Source organism: Macaca mulatta, chromosome 13, assembly GCF_049350105.2.
Source record: "Macaca mulatta isolate MMU2019108-1 chromosome 13, T2T-MMU8v2.0, whole genome shotgun sequence".
NCBI classification, from domain to species: Eukaryota; Metazoa; Chordata; class Mammalia; order Primates; family Cercopithecidae; genus Macaca; species Macaca mulatta.
The window spans coordinates 91582526-91604569 of NC_133418.1; the positions used below are offsets into that span (position 1 = coordinate 91582526).

Sequence of the window (22044 nt, forward strand, 5' to 3'; positions counted from 1 at the left end):
CTGAAGATGTGCTACAGTCCCGTCATCACCAGGAAATGTATTTTGAGTTATTTTTCTGGGAGCCTGCACAGGTCTGTCCTAATCCATCCACGCTGCCGTTGCCATTGTGCACATGTGCCCTGATTCTCGGCCAGGATCGTGGGGTAATGGGAAGAACATGGGCTTCGGAGGTGGAAGCTGGGGCTCAAGTCCTGATTGCACCACTTATTCCCCAGCTTAGCAGTTCTGGGCAAGCCTCAGTTTCCACATCTGTAACACAGGAACAAGAATTCTTGTTTGTCTACATCTGTGTTACTGACATGTAAAAAAATGAGGTAATATTGTGAAACTATTTTTAAAATTTGAAGCACCAAGAAAATGGAAAATCCAATTTTTTCTTTTTTTTTTTTTTTTTTTTTTGAGGCGGAGTCTCGCTCTGTTGCCCAGGCTGGAGTGCAGTGGCGCGATCTTGGCTTACTGCAAGCTCCGCCTCCCGGGTTCCCGCCATTCTCCTGCCTCAGCCTCCCGAGTAGCTGGGACTACAGGCGCCGCCACCACGCCCGGCTAATTTTTTTTTTGTATTTTTAGTGGAGATGGGGTTTCATTGTGTTAGCCAGGATGGTCTCGATCTCCTGACCTCGTGATCCGCCCGTCTCGGCCTCCCAAAGTGCTGGGATTACAGGCTTGAGCCACCGCGCCCGGCCGAAAATCCAATTTTTTCTTGTGGGTGACATCGCTAAGTCCCTAGTGAACATCTGGAAATAAATGAAAAAAAAAATTTTTTAAAGACAGTATTATAATGAGTGAGTGATTTACATTTTAATGTTAACAAAACATAAAAGCAGTGATCGACAGGCAAATAATTGTGCAGTGAATTAAGAGCAATGGAAGAACGGTCCACAGGTGTTTTTAAATCTCGTTTCAAGACTATTTGGAGTTTTTAAATAGGTAGAGGGGAACTAGCTCAGTAAACAGAGTCTTCCTAGACTTCCTCTCATACAAGGCACAAAACTTGACTGCCTTGGTAGATTTAATTACTTGGTTGGACAGTGATAATATGAACAATAGCACATTTTAACATTAGATCATCAGAACTCAAAGTACAGGGGAAAAACTGATGTCCAAGCATTTTTAGTATAGGCCTAAATCAGAAATGTCTTACATAGAGAATACGTTAATAGAAAAGAGTAGGTTTGTAGAAGTGGATTTCACCATCTTTCAGGAAAGCAATGGGAATATCAGGAAATATTTTAATGTCTTGGGCAAGTCATCCTCTTTAGGATCTCGGTACAGGCAAATTTCTAGCATGTGCTGGACCTCTGAGCACCCCAAGCCACAAGCAGAACCCATTCTAGCTAGGCAGCGGCTTGGCCTTGGTTATCTCTATGACTAGGTCACTGCTAAAGTCCAGCTTGGGGGACTGCATGAACTGTGGTTGGCTGAGAGTACAGAGCCCAAGAATAGAAGATCCCTGAATTATTTCCATTAACTTCCTACAAGAACTCACAAGAAACTCTTGGCCGCTACTTCATCCAGCTCAACATGTGGAGATGAACACATTTTCTATCCTCAGAATCTTTGTCTTTCTCCAAAACACCCTTTACTTATGGACATCAAGAACAATTAGTCACCTCCTTGTCTGGGGCTTGGTGCAGAGGAAAAGTTTTTGCTTAGCAGGGCTTGCCCTGGGAGGTGCACTTTGGAGACAGTCCCATCTGAGACCCCATACAATGTGTCCATCTGGAATCTAGCCAAATACCAATGGGAAAAGAACAGGAAATGGAACCAGTCACACCTCAAAGACCCTCCTCCATCCACTGCATTCCCCATGCCCCAAGTGCAAATGCTTAGCTCTTGATCACGCAAATGCTTTGCTCTTGATCAAAGCTATGAAAGATACACAAGGGATGCTATGGAACACCATCGCTAAGTGGTCTAAACAATATCCAGGCCACTGATCACACTAATTTCCCTGGCATGGCTGATTCATATGACAAATACTGTTGCTTTTCATCTTAAATTGAAAAAAGAAAAGGTTTACAAATTATCCCCTGGAGCCTGTGGGTGTGGGGCCCCTGCTGTTGGCAGCAATGGGAGGAACATTACTCTATCCTTACTATAAGAAATCTCCATTCTTGATGACAGACACATGTGCAGGGCAGTCTGGACAGTCACATGTCACAATGCTACCCTGGCATGTGAGGAGACCAGGAGGTAAAGTTTTAATTCTGACTGAGGCAAATTAAATTCAGCTGTTTTTAGAAATGGTAGAGAGGTTGCAATTTCGCTTTGTACACATCAGGGCTAAAAATGCAATGCTCTGAAGTTTGAACTGTGTTATTTTCAAATATAAGAGAAACAAGGACCAATTCTCATGCATTAAGAAAAACAGATCAGTGCTGGGCGCAGTGGCTCACACCTGTAATCCCAGCACTTTGGGAGGCTGAGGTGGGCAGATCACTTGAGCCCAGGAGTTTGAGACCAGCCTGGCCAACATGGTGAAACCCCATCTCTACAAAAAAATATTCACAAATTAGCCAGGCATAGTGGCACACTGAGGCTACAGGATCATCTGAGCCCAGGTAAGTCCAGGCTGCAGTGAGTTGTGATCGTGCCACTGCACTCCAGCCTGAGCAGAGTGAGACCCTACCTAAAAAAAAAAAAAAAAAGAGAGAGAGAAAGAAACAGAAAAGTGGGTCACGTTCTACTACAATTTCTAGACCAGGTATTTTTCTTACAGGTTTAAACGTGGATTAATGACAATGGTGTTTAAAACACACAACTAGGAAACAGCGGGAGGAGATAAAGAGAATGAAATGACTGTCTCCTCCAGTGACTGAGAAGCCAGCATTATAACAGGCACTATTCTGTCGCCCAGGCTGGAGTGCAGTGGCGCAATCTCGGCTCCCTGCAACCTCTGCCTCCCAGGTTCGAGTGATTCTTCTGCCTCAGCCTCCTGAGTAGCTGGGACTACAGATGTGCGCCACCATGCTCGGCTAATTTTTGTATTTTTAGTAGAGATGGGGTTTCACTATGTTGGCCAGGTTGGTCTTGAGCTCCTGACCTCGTGATCCGCCCGCCTCAGCCTCCCAAAGTGCTGGGATTCCAGGCATGAGCCGCTGCATCCGGCCAATGGGCACTTTTCTTTAAATGAAATTAGCAAAAGATATGAAATTAGAAAAATGTTGGCCATTTACAGAACATTCCACTCTGTACCAGTAAAGAACGGTGGAAGAGAGACCTCCGTTGGTATTGCCACAACACTGTGAGACTGGATGTCTGCCTGGGTGTCTGTCCTGCTTTTTATCCCGGAATACATTCCTGTTTACAGTCTCCGGTGAATAGGCAGCAACACTCCTTCCCTGAAACCAAAATATGTGGCGTCGCGACGCAGAATTGGATACACTGCAAACACTTGGAATCAAAAGACTTGGGTTCTAGTCCTTGTTTCTCCACTTCCTAGTTCCTTGGTCTGGACACGTGTCTTTGAGCCTTAGTTTATCCGTTTATTGCACGGAATTATGGTACTCTTTGCCTTAGCTCTATTAAAAGTGATTCATTCATTGCTTCATTCGGTGACTGACTGGCTGATGCATTCCTATAACCAAAAGCTGAGAATATTACAGACAGGGTGGGGCTTGAGAGTACGGAAAGATACGACAATAGTCAATCAGGGCACACGCAATATCTTATCAGGATCACAGAGGCAATGACTAAAGTTGTCCTGGAAGAGCTGGGAAAGGCTTCCGCTTGAAAACAGCATCTGCAGCCAGGAGGTTAACTAGGTAGAAGAGGAAGGAAGGTAACTCAGAGAGAGTCATAAGCATATATAATAGATAAGAAAGCATTAGGGAAGCGAGGCTGGGCACCGTGGCTCACACCTATAATCCCAGTACTTTGGGAGGCCGAGGCAGGTGGATCACCTGCAGTCAGGAGTTCACTGAACAATACGGTGAAACCCCGTCTCTACTAAAACTACAAAAATTAGCCGGGCGTGGTGGCAGGCATCTGTAGTCCCAGCTACCTGGGAGGTTGAGAAAGGAGAAATGTTTGAACTCGGGAGGCAGAGGTTGCAGTGAACCAAGATCACGCCACTGCACTCCAGCCTGGGTGACAGAGCGAGACTCCGTCTCAAAAAAAAAAAAAAAAAAAAAAAAAAAGAAAGCATTAGGGAGCTAACTACTGTAGATGCAGGCTACCGAACAATTGAAAACAGGAGAGTTAGCTAACATGCACTATTAAGTTCCTATGCACCAGATGCTACTTTTGCATACACTGTTTCATTTAAAACTCAGAACTCTATGAAATAATCTAATTAGCTCCTTTTGTTTCCAATAAGTAAACTACACTTTTTAATAGCATAACTTGCCTTGCCCAAGGTGAGGTGAGGGATTTGAACCTAAAGTGGTCTATTTGCCAAACCATGTTCTTTCTACTCCCCAGCTGCCCTTCTGAAACCCTGGGAAAAAAATTATTAAATACACTCCCTAGACCTTAAGCATCAGGTAAGCACTGAGTTCAGCAATAAGCATTTGTGACTAAAATTCCAGGGAGAGTAATAACCATGAATGCTGATGAGCTCAGCTCCACCAGGGGCAGCTCCATCATTAGCAGGATTTATGTTTATTGAATTTGCTCGATTTATTAGGTGAAAGAGATCAAATTGCTTAATGTTCAATTAAATTGTACTTGTCGAGGACAGGGAAGTAATGAAGTCTAAAGTCTTGGCAAGGTTTATATTCTGTGGGACTCCTGTAAATGTTAATACTCTAAGGAGACTCACGGGCCATAGACCAACCACGTTCCCACTCCCAACCTTCACCTAATGTTACCCTTCTCATTTTAGTGACTCCCAGAGTTTCCCAACAGACTGCTGTTTATGTAGCAAGACAAAATGAAGAAAGAGATTTGTTGGGTAGAAATATAAAAATAGTGGTTTCCTTTGCATTTTAAAACCTGGATTCAAACATTTATACTATTGTAATAGTATTAAACTGTGCCACACACAATAACCTTAAAATAATGATTGCCAATGTATCTGGGGCATAGTAAATATATTAAGTCTTATATCCAGGCAATTTCAGAGGAAATCAGGAATGAGACTTCCAAAATTGATAAGAGATAAGACTGAACAACACAATAAACAAAGAGGCAAATGAAAAGAGGGTTCCACATGTTAAATTTCCAAACTGATCTACTTCATATTTTTCCAGCTGCAAGGACAGGTACACCACTTCATTTCCCCTTTCCTGCTCTTTAAATACCACTCTGAAGCAACAATCTGACAAGCTGATTTTTTTAAAATTATACATACAAAGTACTTTTTTTTCATTAACCAAGTAAGAATTATTTAAAAACAGGAACTAAGCATGTGCTTAAGATAAGAATAAAGGGGAGGCTGCATTACGTCGTCAATGTAGTAAATGCCACTAAATTGTTCTCTTTAGAGTGCTTAATTTCACGTTCTGTGAAGTTCACTACAATTTTTAAAGAGTCAAGAGAAACAAAAACTACAGGAGGGGAAAATATTTAATATGTTAACTCTGGAATTCATCTAACTTTAACTGGCAAAATGAGGCAATAAGACTAGATGATCTCGAAGGTCCTTTCTAGCTTGCAGATTCTACGATTTTGAACGGAAAACATTCATTTTTTTTTTTTTAAAGACAGAGTTTTGTTCTTGGGCCCCAAGCTAGAGTGCAACGGCATGATCTCAGCTCACGGCAGCCTCCACGTCCCGGGTTCAAGTGATTCTCCTACCTCAGCCCCCTGAGTAGCTGGGATTATAGGTGTGTGCCACCATGCCCAGCTAATTTTTTTTTTTTTTTTTTTTTGTATATTTTTAGTAAAGACACGGTTTCACCATGTTGGCCAGGCTGGTCTCAAACTCCTGACCTCAGGTGATCCACCGGCTTTGACCTCCCAAAGTGCTAGGATTAAAGGTGTGAGCCACCGCACTCGGCCTGAGCAGAAAACATTCTTATCATGGACTGCAAAACTCTTGGAAAGACAGTCTGTCTTTGAAACCCGTGGCTGCAACATAAGGTAACCACTACTAGATGATGCTGTTACCTTCAGGTGGTGCCCATCTAGATATTTTCAGAATGATGACAAACATGTAATTTAACAAACTGTAAGCGTGGACAGTCTAATCTTCCCATGTATTATTTTGCTGAGGAAACTGAAGTTTACAGAAATTTTGTGATATTCTAAAGGTCAAGCCAGGATAAATTTTGTTTTCTTTTACTAAAAGTAGTAAGTTATTAAATTATAAAGAAAATTGTTTTAATGTATTTTAATCTTGCTTATTTTTTTAAAGCTTCATAGCAGAGAAAGCTGTTCTAATATTTAAAACTCTCTTAATATTCAGAAGTTCAGATCTCAAGGTTCTGAATAACAAAGATAGACCACTATCCATTATCATTATTGGAAGAGCAAGTTCTAGATAATTAATATAATATGAAAATAACACTAAACATAGTCAATGACTAGTAATGAAAATGTATTCCATTCAATAACAGGAAGTAAGACACCACTGCAAAGTAAAAGATGGACGATTTTGAAATCCTGATTCTGTTTTATGATTTCTTTGTATTCTGCCATTTACTTCAATCAGAGATGACTCTCCTCTTTCCTTCCCTTCTGGATCTGTTCACTATCACATATAGTCCTAGTACCTTCTGCTTCTGGCGGTGATTTATTTGGAAGGGGCTCACAGATTACCACATGAATGCCATTAAAAGTAATGGCAGGGCCAGGCACGCTGGCTCACGCCTATAATCCCAGCACTTTGGGGAGGCTGAGGTGGGCGGAGCACGAGGTCAGGAGATTGAGACTATCCTGGCTAACAAGGTGAAACTCTGTCTCTAATAAAAATACAAAAAATTAGCTGGGCATGGTGGCAGGCGCCTGTAGTCCCAGCTCCTCAGGAGGCTGAGGCAGGAGAATCGCTTGAACCCAGGAGGCAAAGCTTGCAGTGAGCTGAGATCGCGCCACTGCACTCCAGCCTGGGCAACACAGCAAGACTCTGTCTCGAGGGAGGGGGGGAAGGCAATGGCAAAAACCGCAATTACTTTTGCACCAACCTAGTATTTTCTAGAATTGAGCAGTGCACAACCAGCACAACTGTTCACAACAGCTCAGCCTGCCACTGAGACTTGAAGCCCAGAAGGAAGCATAAAGAAGGCTTTGTTGTGTCAGAAGCCCTCCCAATGAGCTAATGATTTGTAATTTGCTTCTTTCTTAAGGTAGTGGCCACTGATGCTGAGCAAAACAATTACTTCCTAGCTTCTACTCCCTGCAGATTTGTAAATACAAGAACCTGGTCATTCTAAGAACTTTCTTGATGTTTTTCTCCCAATCATAAGGGGCACAATCTATCTGCGGCATAAAAGGAGAATAAAATTTCCTTCATCCCTCCTCTGCCCGGCTTGCCTGCTCTGGCCATGAGGTCACTGTTTAACAGATATGGGCAGGCAGCAGCTTTGTTCTAGCTATAGTTACATTATTAGGTTCATAAAGCAGAGGTCAGAAGAAATTCAAACGTTAGTTGAATTCAAAACCTCAAACTTAGAACCGTGCTTAAGCAATTATGCACAGTGATTTTCTCAAAGTCAGACTCATCATAGTTCATTCTTCTTCGAGTATACTTCAACTAGCCCTATTTTCAAAGAGAAAAAAAGAGCAAATTTAATTTAAAATATGTAAAGGAGGCTGGGTGCGGTGGCTCACGCCTGTAATCCTAGCACTTTGGGAGGCCAAGGTGGGTGGATTGCCTGAGCTCAGGAGTTTGAGACCAGCTTGGGCAACATGGTGAAACCCCATCTCTACTAAAATTAAAAAAAAAAAAAAAAATAGCCGGGCGTGGTGGCATGCGCCTATAGTCCCAGCTACGCGGGAGGCTGTGGCAGGAGAATCGCTTGAACCAGGGAAGTGGGAGTTTCAGTGAGCCAAGATTGCACCACTACACTCCAGCCTATGGGACAGAGCGAGACTCTGTCTCAAAAAACAAAACAAAACAAAAAATCTATCTATCTATATCTATATCTAGATATATGAAAGTAAAATGTTCACTAGAAGAAATCATGTAGTATCATACTGAATGGGCAGTTCTAGAAAACTGAATGCCTATTCATTATCTCTGATTTCAAAGGAGAAAGTTTAACTTGCTAAGACTTTTACTTTGAAATTTGATTGCTTGTTGATATGGTTTGACTTTGTGTCCCCAACCAAATCTCATCTTGAATTGTAATCCCGATCTGGTGGGAGGTGACTGGATCACAGGGCAGTTTCCCCCATGCTGTTCTCACCATAGTGAGGGAGTTCTCAGGAGAGCTGATGGTTTCAAGTGTGGCACTTCCTCACTCTTTCTCTCTTTCTGTCCTGTCGCCAGGTAAGAAGTGTCTGGCTTCACCTTCTGCCATGATTATAAGTCTCCTGAGGCCTCCCCAGCCATGAAGAACTGTTCTTTATAAATTACCCAGTCTCAGGTAGTATCTTTATAGCAGTGTAAAAACAGACAGATACACCTGTTAACTAAAACTAAGTGTTGCTTTTTAGGATCAGATTGTTTACATGCATACCTGAATCTCTCTCCTTTCGCTCACACTAGAAAGATTTTAATAGGACACCGGTAAGATTATTATCATAATGAAATTTATTTTCTATTCAGAGTATTTTTTATAACAGAGAGTGGTCAAATACTTTCCTAGCACTTCCATGCAGTATAGCTCTTAGGAAAAGTACCATGAATACAACTGAGACTCCAAGGCTCAAAGCTGTACAAGAAGTAAAATTTCAGAAGTGCTCATGTCACCAACGAGTAACCCATTAATCAAACTTCTCTCGCCTTGAACTGTTCTCTAATGGCTGGTGAGGACACTGAGGCAATAGCTTCAATCAGTTTTCAAAACAGAGAGTTCATGCTACAGTGCAGTCTAGCAAGGTCCACTGGCCGGCGTTCCAAATGCTTGCTGACTCACCCGTAATCCAGGGAATTGGGGTTTGGGAATGGCAGCTTGTTCCAGGACACTCCTCCAGAGTTCTGTCTTCAGCAGTTTAGCAAGAAATGAAGGAGTAAGTTTTCCCCTCTATCAGGGTATTTTTAAATTTTATTTTAACTATTCTCGCTTTGAGGCAAACCATGTTTACTTTTCTTCTGCTTTCAATGACTACAATAGGATCATAACCGGAATGTGGCTTCCTTGCCCATTGCTTTCTTTCCTTCCAGTGCACCTGCCCAAACATGGTTATTTAAAAAAAACCCACATGTTAGTGTCTAGTATTTTTCCTCTTATGTACTGTCCCTGCTTTTTGTACCTGGCTTCTCTGCCATGCATTCCTGCTTTTTTAGCCTCTTTCATAAATCCAGTATCTTTTCCCCAGTTTAGTAAAAGAGGCCCTGACCATCCATAAGAGCCCTCTCCTGCTGGCAGCCATTGATCTGGTAGGGAATCTCAGTGGGGTGAGCTTATCCCTTTAGGAGAAGGTATCTGATTCCTACGGGAGGGCATGTATAGTTGGATAAAAGGTTCTATTTGTTTTTTCTGTCTTAATGAAAATCACTGCAATGGAAGATACTGATTATAAAAACAGTACACATGAGAAAACTTGGGGTCCCCTGTTAGCACGGAAGCAAGAAGAAGGTGCTCGGCATCCTGTGGTGGGCAGGGCAGACTCATTACTGCGAGGATGCAGGCCCCACATCCTGGTTTTCATTCTCTCATTGCCAACTGGCAATCAGGGTCCTGAATTTCTTCAGCCACTAACTTCAGCTGGCCTAACACAGTAATTCTGCTACAGAAATAATGAAGTTAATTAAGCTCAGAATGTTAACACTTTCTGTGACATGTCTTAGGGTAAGGGCTTTCTTTTTTCTTGTTATTGTATATGTCTTAGTGCCTAAGAGAATCATATAATCAGAGAACCTGATAGGCCTTGCAATTTCAACTCAAAACTGAATTTAGATTTTGGATTTTAAGTTAAATGAGGATTAGGAGAATTTGATTAGGTGGGTAAACATTATTTAAATTTATTAGAGAATTCAATTTGCTGTGTTTCAAGTTTGGTTTATAAGATTTGTAAGAGCTAATTAATTATTTATGAGGAAAATGCTTATTAGGATTGTGAGATGGAGACTGAAGTGTTCAAAATTTTAATTAATAGAATTTATATGTAGAAATAACTTTTAAGTTTAATTCGTTCTTTGAGACATATAAACAGTCAACAAATAAAACTGATCTTATTTTATAGAAGGTTATTGGACTTACAAATAGGATGATAAAATGTGAAAGTTGAAATCAAATTCTTAGGAATATCTAGGTTTTAACATTTAAAAATTGAGTACATTGAATGTTCATTAAAACCCAACATAAATGGTCCTTTCTGTGCATAAAGCCTCTCTTTGACTTCCTAACTTACACTGTAGGAGCCTGGCCGGGCACAGGTGGAGCTTCTCTGCAAGTACACAGGGGTATTCAGGTCTGTGCAATTCCCTGAACACCCTCCTATCCCTCATTGTCTTTGATTCTTGGCCCCTTTCAAAGAGATTTCTAGCACTGGATAACCAGGGAGCGGTGCATGATAAACGTTGACTCATTTCCTAGAACTGGATTTGATTCATAATAATTGCTAACGCCTTTGGCTATGGCACATTTACTGTAGGCCAATCCTCTCCCATGCATGATCACATTTAACCCTCATGAGCATGTCAGAGCCATGCATGGATATCGAAGAAATCACTAGGATTTCAAGTGAGGAAATTTACATAAGGATCACATTACATCAAAGAGCTACTTTGAATTTGAATTCAATAATGGATTTTATTTTGCAATAATCTTTTGATAGTAGTAGAAGTATTTTCAACCTTTCTTTTTTTTTTTTTTTTTTTTTTTTGGGACAGAGTCTGGCTCTGTTGCCCAGGCTGGAGTGCAGTGGCACAATCTCAGCTCACTGCAACCGCCGCCTCCCAGGTTCAAGCGATTCTTCTGCCTCAGCCTCCAGAGTAGCTGGGACTACAGGCACGTGCCACCACGCCCAGGTAATTTTTGTATTTTTAGTAGAGACGGGGTTTGGCCATATTGGCCAGGCTGGTCTCGAACTCCTGGCCTCGTGATCCTCCTGCGTCGGCCTCCCAAAGTGCTGAGGTTACAGGTGTGAGCCACTGTGCCTGGCCAAGAGTCCTTTCAATGAGGAACAATATAACTGGCTTACTGGCCATTTCATATAACATCCATTCAATCTAGTTCCATGGATACCAAGAGTTCAGTCTCACAGAACTGGAACACTTGCTTTTTAGAAAGATATTCTCTGTGCATGCATGACAGCCACTCAATTTTGTAGGCCTTTTATATCTTTGTAGTTTGATTTTAATTTTCCATTGTAAGTGACTAACGGTTACTGTTTCTTTAATTATAATGCTCAGGATCTATGACTGAAAGGATAAACGCTTTCATACTCATTGTATTAATTATCATAACCTCACAAAGAGGTCTCAACTTTGGATAAAGGAGGTTGAAGTAATGTGTCCAGTGCAATGTCAGAGAGCCAGGACCAAAAGCAGAGAGAGATCCCTGGATTGCCTAAACCAAAGGCAGTGACCACTCACTATTTCACAAGCAGGGTGTTCCAAAGTGATTATTAACATTCTTTGGAAACATATTTCTTGGAAAAGCCTTTAAACCGTGACTGCTGACAAGCCTTTTGCAACTATGGCCCAGTTACAACATTTTTTCAAGTTTAGTCCATGAGTCAAATCCCTGTCTTCCTTCACACCTCCAAGGGTATTATGAAACTTCTAGCCCTGAGATCTTTGGGAACATGTAAGAGCCATGCACGGATATGGGAGAAATCACTAGCAGAATTGTTTGAAGACATTCCAAATTCTTTACTTTTGCAAAATGATATGAATAATTGGGTAGGTTAGATATTAGGAAGGATTGAAAAATTCTCTGTCACAGCAAATGGTGAATTTATTAAAGTATCATTTGCAGATTTAAAAGACATAATATTTAGGAATAAATTATACTACTTATGCATTTCATTAAATACAACTTTACACCTGTTCCAGAATTGTTTGCCTAGTACATAGTAGGCATTCAATAAACAACAAAGAACATGTAGGTAATTTAACTAAAACTGAAAACAGGTAAATTATAAATAATTTAGAGTTCATTTCAGATCATTTACTTATCTCTTTGTATAAACCACAAGCTGTATATAATTTATATACAGTAATAATCATTCTTCCTAGCATTATTTAAAGGAGTATGAATAACTCTGACAAATACCTTCTCTTCCCTTATAGCAGTCTACCTTTCTCAAAGGAAGTTGGATAAATACTGACATTGCTTTGACTCAACAGATCCTCACTAAGTGCATATTCACATCATGCCTTTGTGCTTTATTCTTTTATTCAACAGGCATTAAACAAAATCCATTTGTTCTTTTATCAGTCCCAGAACTAGAATTTTTGATTCAGATGTTTAAGTCTGTCTCTTCAAACTGCTCTCAGCAACACTGAGGGGACCATGCCTCCGTATGTTAATCAATATTTATGTTTTATTAAACTTTGTTAACATTTTTCGATTTCTTTTATGGCACCTTCTGTTTCCTTTGGGACCTGATTTTTTAAAACCACTCTCATCTTTCTACACCTGAGTACCTAAGATTACCTGTGCTGTAGTACATTACATCGCCAATAGATGGCACTCTCCCAACACACTAGTCCCATTTATCAAGTCTTTGTTCAGTTTACTTACAATGTCTAATTACTTTAACAATTTACTTATCAGAAATCTAATTATTTTAACAATATAAAAAGACACTGGAATCCCTGGGTACTTCAGATTCAAATATTCAAATATGTATAATTTTCTTTCATTTGCAGATCAACAGATTTTGATTTCTATGAGATAATGGTACCCTCTATCTTGTGATTCTTATGTACATTTTCCAGAATATTTAAGCTTATGTTTTTTTTTTTCAGATGAAGTCTCGCTCTGTTGTCCAAACTGGAGGGCAGTGGCACAATCTTTGCTCACTGCAACCTCTGCCTCCCGGGTTCAAGCAATTCTTGTGCCTCAGTCTCCAGAGTAGCTGGGATTGCAGGCATGCACTACCATGCCCGGCTAATTTAGTAGAGACGGGGTTTCACCATGTTGGCCAGGCTGGTCTCAAACTCCTGACCTTAACTGATCTGCCCACCTCTGCCTCCCAAAGTGCTGGGATTACAGGTGTGAGCCACCACGCCCGGCCATTAAGCTTATACTTTTAAGAGTAGCAAAAAATAAAAACATTAAAAATTCATTTTAGATTAAGTGATAGGCATCACTAAAAGTTTTATTTACTGAGAATTATTGACTTGCTTTAGTTCATTAATCCATTGAATATATAGTTTTTTTTTTGTTGTTTTTTTTTTTTTTTTTTTTTTTTTGAGCCGGAGTCTCGCTCTGTCTCCCAGGCTGGAGTGCAGTGGCCGGATCTTGGCTCACTGCAAGCTCCGCCTCCCGGGTTCCCGCCATTCTCCTGCCTCAGCCTCCGGAGTAGCTGGGACTACAGGCGCCCGCCACCTCGCCCGGCTAGTTTTTTGTATTTTTTAGTAGAGATGGGGTTTCACCGTGTTAGCCAGGATGGTCTTGATCTCCTGACCTCGTGATCCACCCGTCTCGGCCTCCCAAAGTGCTGGGATTACAGGCGTGAGCCACCACGCCCGGCCTATAGTTTTTTGTTATTCCTGCCAATGTGTCTGGGGCTACAGATTTGATGACACATTGCCTCTAATTTATTATGCTCATTGTTAGCTCTAAAATCAGTTTTTCTGTTAGCACACAATGTGTGATTTTAAAATCTCAGCTTTAATTCTTCACTTTGTTACTCTTCTATTCTAAGGGAGACTATTTAAGATGTGCTTTGAGATCATGGAGAGAAAGAGACTCGAGTAACACTGAAGAGGTTAGAACGCAGATTCTGAAGCCAGGGTGCCTGGATTTGAATCTTCCACTTACTGGTATATGACCACTAACAGGTAGCTTAAGCTTGCTGTGCCTCAGATCCTCTGCCAGAAAAAGGAGGGATAGTATTCTCGCTTATCCACTGGGGATATGTTCCAAGACCCCCAGTGGATGCCTTAAACTGCAGGTAGTACTCAACCTTATATATACGATCGATTTCTATCAGATAATGGAGCTGCTACTAACTAACGGGCAAGTAGCATACACGGTATGGACACCATGGACAAAGGGATGGTCCGCGTGCTGGGCGGGACACCACACTACTCAGAATTGCATGCAATTTAAAACTTATGAGTTGTTTATTTTTGGAATTTTCCCCTTAATATTTTGGACTGTGGTTGACTGTGGGTAACTGAAACCAGATAAGGCGGAGGACTACTGTAACTGTATACCTAAGATGGCTTGGCAAGTTAAATATCTCAATAGATGGAAAACGTGTTGAAAGTGCCTGGCACTGTGCTATGTATATGTTAGTTATCATTTTTATTATCACTTAGATTCAGAAAAACCAAGCAACAGAAAATCCATATTCCAATAAACTCCATATCCAACCAAAGGCCTCAAAGTTCTGATAACTCTATGACTTTCTTCTCGCGTAGTGCTAGAAATTCTCAGCAAGATCAAACAATGACCACCCTGTCTTCACTTATGAAATGGATACAGTGGCTCGTTTTTCCTGACTTGGTTTCCCAAACAGCTTTGTCTCTCAGAGGCTGACATGACATCACAATAAAGACCACAAATTTGAGGATCTTCCCAAAACAGTTTAGCCACCAAAGTCATTTTAAGAGAGGCAGGATCAGCGGGTATTGCGAAAGGGGAAGGAGAAGAGAAGTCAGGGGCTGGAATGGGGCAAGGAAGGCCTCCAGCAGTCTGAATGGGGAGACAGTCAGTCCATGATACATCCATGGTGAAGGAGAAATCAGGAACTTCCTCCTAGTGCAGTCTGCAGTCTGGCCTCTAAGAGTTTAGCGGAGCATTGAAATGGGATCCTAAGCAGCCCCAGCAATGTATGAATTCTACAATTAAGCAATTCTCCTTATGTAAAGCTGTCCTGACACAATCCATCACCCTCATTTACCCTGCATGTGGTACCAATATGCAAGATGCCATCTAACTTCAGAGAACACTATTTAAGCAGTCACTCCTACCTCCTCCACCTACCAGTATTCTCAGATGTAGTTGCTGCTTTAGCAAGAATTAGTGCCCATGACCTACCGGACCAGAAGTGTGAAAGCTCGCTCTGGAGCCAAAGCTTTACTTTACACTGCACTTTAATGCTTAAAGCTGATGACAAGTGGTGCGATTTATTCCCTAAATTCCTCCAGCACTGATTCCATCAGTAACGAATTGTTCCCCAAAGCAGTACTGCACTCCTAAGGAAAATGGGATGCTTGATGTCTGACAGGCTGGGATTAGTCCTGTGCTCAGATGGAGAGAGAGACAATGTGGTCCTTCTCAACGATCAAGATATCCGGGAACAGTATACTTAAAAGGTTCAATGGCAGAAACTATGAACAAACTAGTTTTAAAATTCACATATTCTTTGCTTCCTTTACGATAAATGACTACCAGCATTAACGTAGGTTTTAACAAAATAAAGTTAGATGCTATTAGATGTCTCTAGAGCTTTGCTTCCTGCTCAGAGGAAGCAGCAGCAGCAGCAGCAGCAGCTCGGGACTTACCAGAAATGCAGAATCCTGTGCCTCCCACGCCACCCCATCTTTTGCAAGTGAGAAACCAGCATGGTTTTTGATAAGCTCTCCCAGGTAACTGACATGCCCATTAATGTTTACAAAGCAGTGGTCTAGAACAGAAAGTCTTACATGAAGAACAATTATTTCTGCATTTGTCTACGCTTAATTTGTGTTCACATGCTATTTAGGTAACTGTGTATTTTATAAGATCCTTTGGATTTTCATTACATTTGAAAATGCATTTGATCTGAGATACCTAGTAGTAGCAGCCATAGTTGTTAGTATCTTCTGAAAATGTACCATGTGTCAAACACTCTCTGAAGTGTTCATGTATTATTTAATTCTTACAACCACCCTGAAAGGCAGATATTATTTTCACATGAGAAACTGAGGTACAGAGACAGAAAATTAACAAGGTCATGGGGATAAGAAGTTGCCAAACCAGGATGCAAAGCTAGGCAACCTGGTTCTAGAGCAGATGGGCTAACCCTGATGCCCTGAGGCTCCTCTTAGTTCACTCCACTCCAGCAAACATGTGCTTTGCAACAAGAGATGGTTTTGTGTAAATGTGACTACACGATCAGGTGCCAATTAAGGGAATGCCAACTAATCATAGGACCTGTGGAAAAGTTTAATTTCACTGTGTACTTCTCTCTGGATTCAGAATAAATGATCTCATAAGCCTAGTTCTAGGTCTATAATTTTGGTAGTATAAAAGAAAAGTTCCCCTGTGTCTACCAAATACAAAAAATTAGCTGGGAGTGGTGGTGCGTGCCTGTAGTCCCAGCTACTTGGGAGGCTGAGGCAAAAGAATCGCTTGAACCTGGGAGGCGGAGGTAGCACTGAGCTGAGATCGCATCACTGCATTTCAGCCTGGGTGACAGAGCGAGACCCTGTCCAAAAAAAAAAAAAAAAAAGTTCCTTTGGGGCTGCCTCCCTAATTCCTATACTTCAACAGATACATTTCGAAAGCAGTTTTCAACATGCATTTCCTAGAACCCTGGGGTCCTTCACAGGTGCCTCCAGAGCCTAAGTAGTTGTTCTCGCCAACCAGCCCACCCAGCATTTTAATGTCAATGAATTTGTATGCCGGAGGTTAAAATTACAATACAGTTAACAAACAAACTACCATTGTTTTAAAAAGTAACAGATTGGAAAGCACTGATTTTGGTTTGGCTGACCATGTACACTAGAGATTCTTTTTGGACACTTCATCATAATAACTGTGGATATACAAACTAGAAATAGTATAGCAATGAAGTTAATCTTTTTTTTTTTTTCCACTTTGGCATGTGGTATCTTTTTTCCCCTGATAATCTATATGCTTCCAAAAATATTATATAATATATATTTCTTCATATGTATTTGTTCTAATCCACTTTTTAAAATGTTTTTGAAAACTTCAGTTGAAAACTATGCAATATTCTGAAATCCCTATTTTCAGAATAGATTTAATATTTAGAATATTGCTACATTATTCAAATATTCATTTCTCATAAAAAAATACTGGAAGGTTTTTAAACCTAGTCAATTAAATAAAGTGTAAATGTTTACAGTGTTTTGGGGGAATAATTTTATTTATCCATTTGAGACAGGGTCTGGCTCTGCTGCCCAGGATGGAGTGCAGTGGTGCAATCTTGGCCCACTGTAACCTCTGCCTCCTGGGCTGAAGCCATCCTCCCACCTCAGCCTCCCAAGTAGCTAGGACTAGAGGTGTGTAGCACCACACTCGGCTAATTTTTGTATGTTTTGTAGAGATGGGTTTCACCGTGTTGCCTAGGCTGGTCTCAAACTCCTGAGCTCAGGCAATCTACCGCCTCGACCTCCCAACATGCTGGGACTTCAGGCATAAGCCATGGTGCCAGCCAGGTTAATATCATAAACTTAAAATGTACACACTTAGCCTGGTATTTGTCGAAATTTTCTTACTGAGCCATTCCTGCAGGTGCATACATGGAGGTTCACTGCAGCATTGTTTATGGGTACCTACCCAAAGGCAATGAAATCATTATATCAAAAAGATACCTGCATTTGTGTGTTTACTGCAGCACTACTCACAACAGCAAAGACATAGAATCAACCTAAGTGTCCTTCAATGGAGGAATGGATAAAGACATTCCTTTTGGGTGGGTACCCAGTTAGTGGGATTGCCAGGTATTTTTAGTTCTTTGAGAAATCTCCATACTGTTTTCCATAAAGGCTGTATTAATTTTTTTTTTTTTTTTTGAGATGGAGTCTCGCTCTGTTGCCCAGACTGGATGGAGTACAGTGGCACGATCTCGGCTCACTGCAACCTCCGCCTCCTGGGTTCAAGCTATTCTCCTGCCTCAGGCTCCCGAGTAGCTGGGATTACAGGTGTGCGCCACCAGGTCCGGCTAATTTTTTGTATCTTTTAGTAGAGATGGGGTTTCACTGTGTTAGCCAGTATGGTCCTGATCTCCTGACCTTGCGATCCACCCGTCTCGGCCCCCCAAAGTGCTGTGATTACAGGCATGAGCCACCATGCCCGGCCAAAACAATGTAATTTTTAAACAACTGCATGGAATCTGTTTTATAGATGTACATGATTTATTCAGTCACTTCTTGTGCGGGGCATTTGTTTTTTTCCTCCCCTAACCTTTCCCTGGCCCATCTTGCCCCAGTCCTGATTTTCCTTTTATAAACAATGCTGCAATGAACCTCCACGTATGCACCTGTAGGAATGCTTCAGTAAGAAAATTTCATTATCCATGGAATACCACTAAGTCATAAGCAAGAATAAAATCGTGCATTTTGCAGCAACATGGGTGGAACTGGAGGTCACTATCCTAATTGAAATTACTCAGAAACAGAAAGTCAAATACTGAGTGTTCTCACTTATAAAGGGTAGCTAAACAATGGGTACACATGGACATATGGAATGGAATAATAGACACTGGAGACTCCAAAATGTGGGAGTCTGGAAGTGGGGTAAGGGTTGAAAAATGACCTATTGGGCACAGTCCGCTATTCGTGTTACGGGTACACTAAAAACAAAGACTTTACTTACCACCACGCAATACATGCAGGTAAGAAATCTACACTTGCACCCCAAAATATATCAATATAAAAAAATTTTAAGTTACTTTCATCAGTTTTAAGAGATCCTAGATTGTAAAATGTATCTTGATATAATAGATGTTAAAAATTGGGAAAAATACCTGTGGACATGGTTATATATCATAATTATCAGACGACCCCAATCTCAGGGATGCTGAAGTGCAAAATATAAAGCAAAGTGTAGCTTAGATCAACGATACAGACTTCAGTTATAAACACTGTTGGATATAAATATATTAATATACAGCAATGGCTAATATAAATACATAGTGATAATTAAAGTGTAGGAAAATGCTAGGATGATAAAACCCAACTGTCAAAAGTGAGTGTCTTCAAGGAGCAGAGTTCAATTGTAATGGCGTAGGTGGAGGGGAATATAACCTCTTTGACTATTTTAATACTTTAGGAGGAATACATGTGATTTGTGGAAAAAATCAGACAATGAAAAACCACTGCATAAGTAAAAAAGATTTGAGGTAGTATAGCATTGTGAGAAAATGACTCAAAAGCCTCACTGCACTCACATTAACTTAGTGATTTCACTTTTGTCTCCCCGTGGCATCTGCTTTCAGGGCCCGAAACAACTAGTAAAGCTACTAATTAGCCCCTTGCTCTACCTACATCCTCCCAGCCCTTGCAACAACCCAAGACATGTAGACGCCTCCATTTTACAAATGAGCTGTACAGGGTGAAGTTTTTTTCCCCGGTTATGCAGCTGCTATGGCAGTGCTGGATTCCAGACTCAGCGCCATCTGGCCCCAGACCTGCCCTCTCTCCAATTCTGGGCTGCTATCATTGCCATCTAGTGCTTTGTGTATTTGCTCTTTATCCTTGGCTATTCATTTTCTTCTTACGGGAATTCCCAATTATTTTCTCTTTCATGCTACATTGGTTTTCAGTTATTTCTAAGCTGGAAAGCTAATTTATTATATAGCTTGAAAGAAATATTCTAATTGAATTCACTAAAAATTAATGCATTTCCTCTTTTCAAGCAATTTTTCCCCTCGACTGTTCTGAGAATATATTTACAATAAACTCCTTTGCTTTCTACTTGCACATGATCCTTCTAGCTTTAAAAAGTCAACTTTACAAAAGGATATACTGAACACTTTCGAGTGCTTTCCTTTAATGAGAAGGTGCTATGATGGTAAAAAGGGAAATTGGCAGTCAGTGCACAACTCAATGGTCACCAGACAGCCCAGCCAGGAAGCACGAAGCCAGCACCTTCCAGGCCTCCTTCAACCTGGGAGATGGGATGAAACTGGGAGCTTAGCCTGTCTCATCTTTTCCAGTTGGCCAAAGGTTTAAACCCAGATAGATCTAGAACTTGAAAGGAAAGGAGATTTGTTGAAATATTTCTTCGATTACTTTCTAAACCCTTCTCTTTTTGTTCTAACCCATTTCTTATATCTCCATATACAGAGGTTGACATGAAAATTTGGACTTTGACCTACAGTGATTTTCTACTGTCTCTAATATATGTTTTGGTCTAAGTAGAAACTGTTAGGAATGAGAAGAATTGTAGTAAAAAATGAACTGCCAGGAAATATAAATTCTAAGCCTATGCCACTGATTGCTAAGTTATGTTTCTTTGGGTCATTGATCATTCACTGGGGAAATGGAATGAGGGTTTCAAAAATTAATGACAGGGTCGGGAATGGAGGTAAACCAGGAGCAAAATGTTTATGCAATCCTGACACACACACACACACACACACACACACACACGTAATGAAAGTAAGATATCACGAATGAAGGCGAAGATATGCAAGAGAAACGTCAGGATGCAAAGGAGGTGAGATGAACTTGTCCCCAAAGGCCTCCTGCAGAAGGAACTGGATATGGGCTCACCTGAATCCTTCATGGGGCAGAGGGCACACTGCATGCCCCAGGCCTCTCCATACAGACAGCAGCACTCAGTGTACGTCGTCTGCTTGCCCACAAGAGGCCGGCTACACACGTACTCATCACTCAGATGTTCCCAGCACAAATCTTGGTAGACATCAGTTTCTTCTATTTGTTCTGAAAGGGAAAACATAGTTCCATCAAAATTGCACAGTTATTCCTATTTATAAACACTGTGTTAGAAGCCAGCAAGTCTCCAAGCTTCCATCTCTATTTCTAAGAGTGACTTCCAAGTAAAAGTCTGAATCCAGTCTGGTCTTTGAATGGATCAATTCTCTGTCATCTCCAACTGGGTGTCATTCCATCAGCTGAAATTCCACCTGCCCATCTGGTCCCAACACAATACTTCTCTCTACAGCTTCCTACTGTTATATACAATGCCCACTATTTTGCCTGTCCGTCATAAGCCTGATGGGCTTCTCACTCTTCTAATCTTCACTTTTTCATTTACTCCTGTGAAACCCTACCATTTCTTTCCACGTACCAGTTATTGAATTCTTGCCTTCTCATCCATTTAACCTGCCAAAGCCCTGGACCAGTGACACTTCATCCTAGAGTCTTTAATTCCTACCTTTCAACTGACTTCATCCAAAGCAGTCTCCTGAGGCGAATGATGGATGATGCCAATTATCAGCGGCTTTTTGCCAATTATCAGTAGCATCAGGGATGACAGGAGTTTCTGTCGGTGGACTTCTGGGCCCTCCACCACCTTGTTGAACTCCAGCCTCTGCTCTGCTGAGCCTTATCCACTCCCTCCACTCTGCTGAGCACACCTAATTATCTTTTCCTGAATTACATTTCCCTCAGCCATGGAACAACCCTGCCATCTGCTCAGCCACTCGATGGTCCATACTTAATGAGTATGTCCAGGCTATTAAATCTCTTGCATACTGATGATATGCATCTTATTATTATTTCTGTAAGTATCTCATTTTAGTTATTTCAAAATACCCAAGGAATTCATTTTTTCTATTTTCCAGTGGTTCACAATTTTAATTAAAAGGAAAACCTTCTGATATTTATTTGGACACAGGTTTGCATCTCCTGGAAACATACCGTTTGACTCAGCCGGTCTTATACATCTTTTTTCTGATGCATCCAGGACCATGGGGTGAGTACAGAAGCAGTTGTAAGAGCCCTCTGTATTAACACACTGGCCATCAATACAACTACTGGGGTCTTGACATTCATCCATATCTTAGGAGAAAAAAAATATTACTAAAGAAAATCAGCCATCAGTTGTACCTCATACACTTACCAAATTTTACCCATTGCTCTATTTTAGTCCAGATTCCAGGGGCTGCCGCTTTTAATTAACCACACATTATCATCCAAAAGAGAGCGGCTCTGACTATAAAAATGTAAGCTGCTCTGAC

The 22044-nt window shown here is 41.0% G+C and overlaps 1 protein-coding gene across 27 annotated transcripts in view; it reads right to left on the reverse strand.

Moving 5' to 3' along the window:
- The window catches only part of LTBP1 (latent transforming growth factor beta binding protein 1), a 445556-nt gene that overhangs the window by 14212 nt on the left and 409300 nt on the right, over positions 1 to 22044 (reverse strand). For all 27 annotated transcript variants that reach the window (XM_077959737.1, XM_077959738.1, XM_077959736.1 and 24 more), the window contains 2 exons: positions 21725 to 21865; positions 20615 to 20785 (listed from right to left, as the gene is read on the reverse strand). In XM_077959737.1, the coding sequence (XP_077815863.1) occupies positions 20615 to 20785; positions 21725 to 21865 (312 nt within the window). The remainder of the gene's footprint in view (positions 1 to 20614; positions 20786 to 21724; positions 21866 to 22044) is intronic.